At 37.5% G+C, this 10,762-nt stretch overlaps 1 protein-coding gene across 1 annotated transcript; it reads right to left on the minus strand.

Annotated features, from left to right (window-relative positions):
* Nucleotides 1-9,163: 9,163 nt before the first annotated feature.
* On the minus strand, nucleotides 9,164-9,832 carry LOC123526673 (putative deoxyribonuclease TATDN2). Its single transcript, XM_045305920.2, has one exon. The coding sequence runs from the start codon at nucleotides 9,830-9,832 to the stop codon at nucleotides 9,164-9,166; it is 669 nt and encodes a 222-aa protein (XP_045161855.2).
* Nucleotides 9,833-10,762: the final 930 nt, after the last annotated feature.

The raw sequence follows: 10,762 nt of genomic DNA on the forward strand, positions 1-10,762 counted from the left end.
CAACCATTTTCTACACACACTTTCAAGACAAAAGTGAAAATTTGAAAAACCTGGAAAAATTTGGGGTACATTTCAAAACACATACTATCTTCATCAGTTGTTAACTAATTGTATTTCCAACAATTCAGTTTGAATATGCTATGAAGTCAGTATGAAATATTAATGATTTTCATGTAATACTGTGATTCATTTTCACAAGGCAATATAATTAGACCACCCACTTTTTTCCCATGAGACCAGTACTTGTATCAGTCTAAAGATGCATTATCAGACTAGTAAGTACAGAATTATCTGTCCCTGTTATATAAAAAATTGCAATATTTGACATTTTTAATGCTCTAGCTTGAACATTTTCATAACAATTTTGATCAAATTTAATGGCAATGTATATGAGCACAAGCTTTTGGAATAACTCGATTTGTGGTGTGATCAGACCAGTTTGTCTGGAATTATGTGCTCCTGATGTTTCGCAAAAGCTGTCTGTTAACAGCACACTTCACTATTTGAAGAACAGATGTAAATATTTGGTCAACACAAACGAGGATAGTGATGGTCGACAGGTATACAATGTTTCAAAGGCATACGTGAAACAGTTAAAACAAAATGAAATGGTATAAAAAGCTTAACAAATACAAGTGTTCAAATTTTTAAAGCCATATATCAAACAGTTAAACAGACAAAACATTGACTGGTACCAGAAATTTTACTAATATTCATGTCAAAAGGGACAAACTGAGCAAATATTTTGCGCTAGTTATGTAGTCTTGGATATATAATTATGGAGACTATGATAGTAAACTAGTGTAAGAAGTTTCAAAGCTGTATGTCAAACAGTTTTCACACAAACTAGTGTGAAAAGTGTAACCCATTTCTTCGTCCAAAAACGGGCCAAAATATTCGGCCAAACTCGTTGACTGAGTTACATACGCTAAATTACAGATTTGGGTTCATGCTGATGAACATGTTACTGTGAAATCATTTAAATTCGCTGGCATGAAATTTCGCGCAAACGTGAAAAGGGACTGTTTCGCGCGGGTTTTAATTCGCGCATTTTCAATTTTAGAAATAAAAAATAGAATAAAATAATAATAATAGCGCGGTCTTAAATTCGCGCATCAGTCCTAGCGCGAAATACGCGAAAATTCGTCCTACGCGAATAAAAATGATTTCAAAGTATAACAGTTTCAAAGATGCATTAAGTAATTGCACAAGGAACAGAAATTATTTGCTCAGTGTAAACAAAGGTTCTACTGTTCTGGTTCAATGTGATCTTGACCTTTGACCTATTGACCTCAGAATCAACAAATGTCATCAGCTGGCCAACATGATCCTAGGCCCCAAGGTTCTCAAGGTATCGTCAGAAAAGGGTTCAGCTGTTCCGCATCATGAGACCTTGACCTTCATATGGAAACGGATTGGTCTACATTCCGACCGACCGACAGACAGACCAACCGACCGACATCTGAAAAACAATATACCCCTCCATCTTTGAAGGGGGCATAATAAGAGATAAAAGTTCCAAAGCCATATGTCAAACAGTTTCAACAAAATTTGAACTGGTCCGAAAGTAAATTACAAGGGGTCATAATTCAGACAAACGTTTAAACAGGCTGAGTTATGTACTCTTACTTGAACGTCTTACATGCAGATACTGATCTTTAAAGAAGGGTCATTGGTCAAGAATATGGTATTCTAACAATGGACATTTTTATGTTAAATTTCTTTGAAATCCTGCCATGGCTACAAATAATAAAGTTTGGCGACTCAAAAATTATGAAAAGTCCCTTTGCGACATTGACCTTTATGGAACGGATCATGGGGTATGAACACAATTTTCATTGTTTGTGTGTTGGAAAAAAGTTATTTTTGAAATCCTGCCAAGTATTACAAAGTTGTAGTCATGAATATGAGTCAAAGTCTGATTTGATTTTAGCCTTGATTTTCATTGAATGTTCATAGATCATGATCTTGACCTGTGGTGTCACATGGTTCCTACAGAACTTTCAAAACAAAATTCAAGTACTTTTCGATGAGTTTTTCCTTATTTTCATTGACTACAAAATCGCATTTGTTGCATTTATATCTTTTACTCATGAAGAATTATGTCGATTTTCTACAAAACAAGGCAGTCTGAAAGACAGGTAAATCCCTCGCCATTGTTATGGATAGTGAAAGGGTAAACCTTTGACCTTGAGCTGTGACCTTGACCATGATCTGACCCATAAATTCTGCACATTATCTTGATGAGGTGATCATTTGACCCAAGTTTCATGTAAATCCTTCAAGTGTTTAGGAGATACAGAGTAGACACAAAATGAAAGGCTCAAGCCTTTGACCCTCAGTTGTGACCTTGACCTTGAGCGGGATGGCTGACTCATGAGTTCTAAACATTGTCTTGGATAGGTGATCATTTGACCAAGGTTTCATAATATGAAATATTATGAATCTTTCAAGGGGATTAGGAGATACAGAGCGGACACAAAATGGAAGGCTCAAACCTTTGATCCGGAGTTGTGACCTTGAGCCAACATGGCTGACTCATAAGTTCTGCATATCGTCTTGATGAGGTGATCATTTGAACAAAGTTTGATGAAAATCCTTCAAGGGGGCTAGGAGATACAGAGCGGACACAAAATGGAAGGCTCAAATATTTGACCTTGAGTTGTGACCTTGACCTTGAACCGACATGGCTGACTCATGGGTTCTGCACATGGTCTTGATGAGGTGATCGTTTGACCCAAGTTTCATGCAAATCCTTCAGGGGTTTAGAAGATACAGAGCGGACACAAAATGTTACGAAAGGACAGAAGATGGACGGAAGGATGGACGGAGACCATTCCTATAACCCCCCACCACTTGTGGCGGGGAATTAATAAACACTACAACAATAACCCGGAAATGACCTTCAATTCAGCACCTATAAAATTTCATGTTGTGATAATTGTGTTTAGAGTACTAAAACAAGTCCCAGTACCGTTCCGTACTCGTTGGAAAGCCCTGCCAAAGATAGGTCTGTCATTTGTCATTTTTTCCATATTTTGGTTTGATCTGTTATTTTTTCTGATTTTCTATTCGCAGAACATCAATTCAAGAACAATTTATCAAAATTTACTGTCTTTTTTTTTCAAAATTCAAGTACTTTTCAAGGAGTTTTTCGCAGCTTCAAAGTACTTTTCAAGTACTAGGCATCAAATTCAAGTACTTTTCAAAACCTGTCCGAACCATGGGTGTATATGTCTGCCAAATTATTTTGAAATTGTGCCATGAACAACAAAGTTATAGTCCAGATACAAGTGTTGACTGACAATTGGAAGGATGTTCAACGACTGACATCATCCCTATGTGTGCGCCACATCTCGTAATAGCAATGTTTGATGTTTTTTTTTTTCTACATTTTTGATTGAACACTTTTTCAAAATTTAATTTTCTAATATATGGCAACCACTACCTTAAACTTCTTTTAGATGTTGAACACCTTCAGTATTTTTAACAGATGGTTAATCACCTTAAATATTTCTAATAGATAGTGAACCATCTCAAGTAATCTTAAATATTTCTAATTGTCACCCAAAAATATTCTGGTATGTAGGACTCTCAATGAAAGTTATCTTATATGATAATAAATCAACTTAATGTCCAGAAGTTGTGTTGAGCTACCTTAAATATTTCTTCCTATACTAAGATACTGAAGTAATCAACAGGCTACTTCTAATCAGGCCACACAAATATATAGTAGACCAAGTACCTATCAAAGTATCTTCAGAGCTGACTAGTACTGAAGTAAATAATTTCTTTTTAATTCACTACACAATATATTATATTTGAAAATGTCTATTAATTGACTATTTGAGAAAAGTACCATGGACCTTTCACCAATGAAATTTACCAAAATTCTCTAATACAAAGAAAACCGGTAATTTGTTCAGGATATAATTAAACAGTAATGTTTAAATCAAACAAGAGCTGTCAGTTGACAGCGTGCTCGACTATTCTCAGTGCTTGATAGTATAATATAAGCTATGAGTAAAACTTTAACATTACAATAAGCATATTTTAAATCAAAAAGGTGCCATAATTTAACCAAAATGCTTGATAGAGTTGCCTCTCTTTTTTACAGACAGGGGTCATGATGTTAATCAAGTATGCAAAATATGAAAGCAATATCTCAATGGACTTTGAAAATATCTGGGGTGGTACGCAAACTATAACATTACAATAAGCATATTCTAAGTCGAAAAGGGGCCATAATTCAGTCAAAATGCTTGATAGAGTTGCCTCCTCCTTTTTGCAGACTGGGGTCATGATATTAAACAAGTATGCAAAATATTAAAGCAATATCCCAATGGACTTCAAAATATTTGGGGTGGTACATAAACTTTAACATTACAATAAGCATTTTCTAAGTCGAAAAGGGGCCATAATTAAGTCAAAATGATTTATAGAGTTGCTTCCTCCTTTTTACAGACTGGGTCATGATGGTAAACAAGTATGCAAAATATGAAAGCAATATCGCAATGGACTCTGAAAATATTTGGGGTGGACTACACAAACTTTAACATTTGTGTGACGCTCACGCTCATGCAGACGCGAGAGTAGGATAGCTCCCCTATTCTTCAAATAGTCGAGCTAATAAAAGTACATGAATATAAAGTATAAACTTTGAACTTTGTATACTGGGTATCCCACTTTAATGTAAACACAAACATTGTATAATACACAAACAGATTTTCTGAAAATCTATTAATAGACCAATTTTACTGTATGCTAAAATTAGTTAACCACTGGACCAGTGAAAAATCAGTACTTCCTTGTAATGAGGATGTGGAAAATTGCTTTAATCCCAAAATGTGTACTGTAACTAATAAATGGGGATCCAGAAACTGAATCAAAAATTGGACAAGTCTAAGACTAAGAATATTATCAAAGTACTTGGGTCAAGGCTTGTTGAATATATCTTTTAATTTGTTAAATATATTAATTTAAAAAGAAATATTTATTTTGATGGCAATTTCAATAGTTTTAAGAGATAAAATTTGGTTTGAAAGGAGATAGACTATTAGATAGAAGATACATCCAAAGAAATATAAAATACATTATAGCTATTTGATACAACATGCAGAATCCTTCACCAGTTTGTTTAATGCTGTTAAAATCCCTTTTACCACGTTAATGTGGCTTGTGAATTTTCTTTCTTTCGATCTTTTACAATAGCACATCATCTTGGCTGATAGTGATTCTTTTTATTTTTCATTTGTACTTTATTCAAATCACTCAAAAATCCTAACTGATTACTGAAATACTAAACAGTTGTAAAGTTTCAACATCCAATTTTGAAATATTTTTATTGACTTAAATACACATTAATATTACATTTCACTATAAACCTGTATGATATAATGAACACAATTCTATCAGACCACTAGCTGTTTACTGAAGGAATCATTGTGTAAAAGTCAAATCAAGTGTAGACCAGTCTGTAAATACTGTCTCTTCTGTCACTGGTAAACCTGAAGTATAAACTGTTTCGAAACGTTTGTATACACTAAAAGTTTTCATTTTACTAGTATAATCTTTCTATGTATGTTGTTTCGTCAGATTCACCGGATTTTTTCTGTATCCTAAACTCAGTGTTGTCGACCTCTGTACTTGACTTTGTACTTCTGTTCTGTCACCCACTAAAATTATTCCTAAAATTTCTTCACTTGACAAATTAATCACCACATATGTATAAACACCAACATATGTGTGAAGTCTTGAGTACATTTGACATTGTACTTATAATATAAAATTCTGGTTCATGTATTTTTAAGAGTATCCTGCACAAAGCTCAGCAAAAATTTCTTTCAGAACTGTTTATAAATTAATGTTACTTGTCAATCTGACTGCACATCATTTAACGACCACACATTTCCAGTTGACACCTCATCATGAACTGTCACTTGGGCTGCACTTGCTCTTACTTGGAACTTTACCAATTATAAGAAGGAGAAATGTTGTCTGTTCTGTTCTTTATTATTTCCTTAGTATCTGTTCTACCAAGACATTTCTCAAACTGTACTCTACTTATATCTGGTTCTGAAAATAGACATACTCATATCTGGTTCTAAAAATTTACAATCAATACAATTCGCATTGTTACAGAATACTAACTTGATTACTTATTAAATATTTTAAAAATTATGTATACTTTATTAATTTATTCATAAATCATCATGATAAAACATATTTAAGCACAGTGGTCCATTACTCCAGAAAAGATAAAAGAACCTTAAGGCCTAAACAGACGGTAGGTTCTAACTTTAGTTGTACAACACTAATTATCTAATCTTGTACAATTTTAAAATTGTACATCTTTCACATTCAGACAGTATTCCATTCCCATATAAATAACAGAGATTTACCTAGTAAACATAGTGCATCTGGTACTGAAAAGAATGTAACCATTATTAAAAAAAATAATATCCCATGAATTTGATTACGCATGACACAAATGAGCCACGCCATGAGAAAACCAGCATAGTGGCTTTGCGACCAGCATAGATCAAGACCAGCCTGTGCATCTACGCAGTCTGGTCAGGATCAATGATGTTTGCTTCAAAGCTTATTGCCATCAGAGAAACAAATAGCGAACAGCATGGACAAGACTGCGCAGATGCTGGTCGGAAAGGCAGTATGTTGGTTTTCTCATGACGCGGCTCAAATCATTTAACTTTTCAGTGTCGTCCGTTTCCCATTATGCATTGGAAGCCATTTTATATTCAGATTTGTGTTTATTTTTTGAGAATTTGTTTCTGGAATTTCATTCACTTTCCTCTTATAAAATTAACTAATTATACCAGTTTGTTGCTTGTCAACGTGGGTGGTACGTAAGGCAAAACTTACGAAATAGAACATATCCTAATATGTTAGTCAAGAAAGATTTACTAAATCAAGGAATAGCATCGTACACACGTACAACAAAAAGCTACCGTCTGTTGAGGGCTTTAGAATGAACTAAAATAATGAATAGGCAGTGGCTACGATTACGGTACCGTAATCCTAGCTTCCGGTTCTAGGATTACGGAAGTTTTGTATTCCTAGACAACCCTGTGAGGATAGGGTAGAATTACGGAAGTATTTAAGAGGCATCAAATATATTTTAGGACATGCATAAATGACGTTGTAAACTTACTTATTTCACTACTATATCGTGATACAGATCTTTTGTTTTGGGTTAGTATAATCTAAAATGGCGGCGCGCTAAAATTTTATAGAATTATCTATGTTTCGTATATACCTGAAATTTTAGCTCACCTGAGCAGGTAGTGCTAAAGGTGAGCGTTTGTGAACGCCCTGTGTCCGTCGTCCGTCGTCGTCCGCCCGTCAGTCGTCCGTCGTCCGTCCCTCGTCAACAATTTGACTGTTAATACTCTAGAGGTCACAATTTTGGCATAATCTTAATGAAACTTGAACAGAATGTTACCCTTAATACAATCTTGGACGAGTTCGATATTTGGTCATCTGGGGTCAAAAACATGTCACCAGGTCAAATCAGAGGTAAAGCTAGTTAACACTCTAGAAGTCACAATTTTAACCTAATCTTAATGAAACTAAGTCAGAATGTTACCCTCAATAAAATCTTGGATGAGTTCGATATTAGGTCATCTTGGGTCAAAAACTAGGTCACCAGGTCAAATCAAAGGAAAAAATTGTTAACACTCAAGAGGTCAAAATATTGGTCCAATCTTAATGAAACTAAGTCAGAATGTTACACTCAGTAAAATCTTGAATGAATTCGATATTAGGTTATCTGGGGTCAAAAATTAGGTCACCTGGTTAAATCAAAGGAAAAGTTTGTTAACACTCTAGAGGTCATAATTTTTGCCTAATCTTAATGAAACTTGGTCAAAATATTACCCTTAATAAAATCTTGGATGAATTCGATGCTGGGTCAGGTTATGTTAAGTCAAAAACTAGGTCACAGGGTCAAATCAAAGGAAAGCTAGTTAACACTGTAGAGGCAACATTTATGACCATATCTTAATGAAACTTTGTCAGAATGTTAATCTTGATGATCTACAGGTCAAGTTCAAATCTGGATCAGGTGGGGTAAAATGTATGTCACTAGGTCAAATCAAAGGAAAAGCTAGTTAACACTTTAGAGGCCACATTTATGACCATATCTTAATGAAACTTGGTCAGAATGTTTATTTTGATGATCTTTAGGTCAGTAGGTCAGGTGAGCGATGCAGGGCCTTCATGGCTCTCTTGTTTCATCAAATCAACACAAATGGTCTTTAATAACATACAATATGGTATACATAAAAAAAAATCAAAGTATAGAGTATTTTTTTAATCTAAGTTTGACCCTCATACTTCTATAATATTTCCGCGACCGCCATTAATTATATAGCGTTTAAGATTATACTAACCCAAAATGGCGATAGATAATACGAAATAATAAGGCAGGCATGAAAAATCACTATTTTAATTAAGTGAAATAAGAAGTTTACAACATCATTTACGCATGTCCTAACATATATTTGATGCCTCTCATAGGGTTGTCTAAGAATACGGAACTTCCGTAATCCTAGAACCGGAGGCCAGGATTACGGTACCGAAATAGTAGCCACTGCCTAATGAATAAGCAGTTACAGTAACAAATGACAATACATTACAATTTACATGACTCACCAGACTTTTGGAAACTAGTGTTGAACGCACCAAGATATACTAGAATTATCTAGAAAGAATAACAGACTCACTAAATAGATGGATGGCTACTGTAATGTATGAATAATTACGGCTTTTTGTGTCACAGAACAGTCTTCCAATATGGCTGACGCTCGTAACGAAGATGGCGATCCCACAATCCTCTTGGGCCAATCTAATAGCCGGAACCCGTTATCCGGAACATTCGGTCACTACACTCCTCCCCACTCTGAAAAGGAGAACCTTGTAGGTGAAGAATTGCTGGGATCCACATCAGTACTGGTTGTTTTCCCAGCAAGGCGAGTGGTTGCTATGCACTTCTCAGCGGGTTTGGCCAAGAAGAATGTTACCCAGGTTGGCTAGGTGAGTGGTGGTCATGCACTTCTCAGCGGGTTTGGCCGAGAAGACTGTTTCCCAGGTTGGCTGTGCTTGCCAACCCCATACTTTGGACCGCCCTTTTGGTCCGTTACATCTAAGAAGGTTGGCCCTGGACATATAACCGGTATGCATTCTCTGAGCATATAAGGAGTAGGTCCTTCCATGGCTCATCACGAATTCTACCGACTTCTAATGCAGCATATCCCAGTAGTGCAGGGGTGTTACGTCGAGCTCCTCCGTTGCCGAAGTATGGGGCATCTGTCTCTAACAACATCCTCCCGGGCTCCATGCGTCGGATGCTTTCCAGTTTCTCAGCGTCATCTTTTTCTGAGAACTTCCTTACCAGGTTGGTATATCCGAAGTATGTGTTCGGAAACTCCTCCAGCCACCTGGGAGTCAAGGCTTGCGTCCCTGTGAAGCAATGACAGTGGACGAGACGGTCCCTACCTACTTTGGGGTGGTTCCTATGCATTTGTAGAATAGTGAACCAGCTTTCATCAGGCGTTTGGGTGTCTTTCGAGCTGCGACTGTGGAGCACTAAGACAGGTTTTGGTCCTAGTGTCGACAGGGTCTTCTCCATATTGAGCATCTGTGTAAACCAAGTGTCTGGCTGTTCGGTCCTATCAAGCCCAATCTCCCCCAGAGCAGTAACCTCAGGGGAAGATATCAGAGTGGTGAAACGCTGCCAGTCCTCTTCAGTGCCTGATGTCAGTGGATGCCAGCCAACAGCTATGACGGCGCCGTGTGCGATCCATGAGTCCATCTGTTCCCTTGAAGGATATGTGTCTGGATCTCAGAAAACAGCCACAACTCTCTGAGTCTCCACCTCGTACTCCGGGTTGCAGACGACAGCCTGGTATATGGTCTCCAAGAATAGTTGCTCAATCCCCAATTTTTCCATGGTTCGGTCAAGGTGGCAGTGTGCATCAAAACCCTGGATTGGAATTAATAACTGGGCCGATTTCTCTGGTGATGGCTGGAACAGTTCCCTGAAATCTTGCTGCTCCTCCTTCCTCAACAACGAGACTAAAGCAAGACGTTTACTCCAGTGCAGAAGCATGGTCTCGGAGTTCCCCCTTGTCTGATGCACCATTTTTCAGGTACTGGTATACCGGCCTCAGCGCAGAACTCAGACATTCCCTCAATCAGCTCAGGAGACATGTTATGCTCTCCTGGAGTCTGATCAGTATTGTCCGCCAAGCGGATTAGATTCGAGAGCGTCTTATGTGCTCCCACCAGCACCCTCTGCAGAAAAAACCAGAGCAGTCCTTCGTCTAACCGAAATATCTTTTCCCCTTAGGTTAGGGTGGAACAAGAGCGGCAGGTGTCTGTTGAAGGTATGTTTCATAGAAAAGCCTTCCTCGCAGCCAGTTATTGGACACCGAGTGCCAGACCAGCCCCGCCTAACCTTCCGTTTGTCTGATTTTGAGCCAGATTGGCGTGGTTTATCGTGGTCTCTGTGGTCGGATTTGGACCCAGACTGACGTTGTCTATCATGATCTCACCTTCCAGTATTCGATTCCGCTACCCTCGGCCTCTTTGCCTGCTCACCCGATTCACTCCTGTCCCGTCTTTCTCGACTTCTATGAGAGTGTTCATACTGCTGCTCTCTTCTGCCAGATGGGTTATCTCGCCTTCTATCTCGAGGGGCATGTTGTTCCTTCAGGCGGGAGTAGCTCCCTTTTGAAGACTG

The sequence above is a fragment of the Mercenaria mercenaria genome, chromosome 14 (assembly GCF_021730395.1).
Source record: "Mercenaria mercenaria strain notata chromosome 14, MADL_Memer_1, whole genome shotgun sequence".
In the NCBI taxonomy this organism is placed as follows: domain Eukaryota; kingdom Metazoa; phylum Mollusca; class Bivalvia; order Venerida; family Veneridae; genus Mercenaria; species Mercenaria mercenaria.

Bases quoted from the DNA above. Each gene is read 5' to 3' on its own strand.
- LOC123526673 (XM_045305920.2), bottom strand. From the start codon at position 9,832: ATGGACTCATGGATCGCACACGGCGCCGTCATAGCTGTTGGCTGGCAT.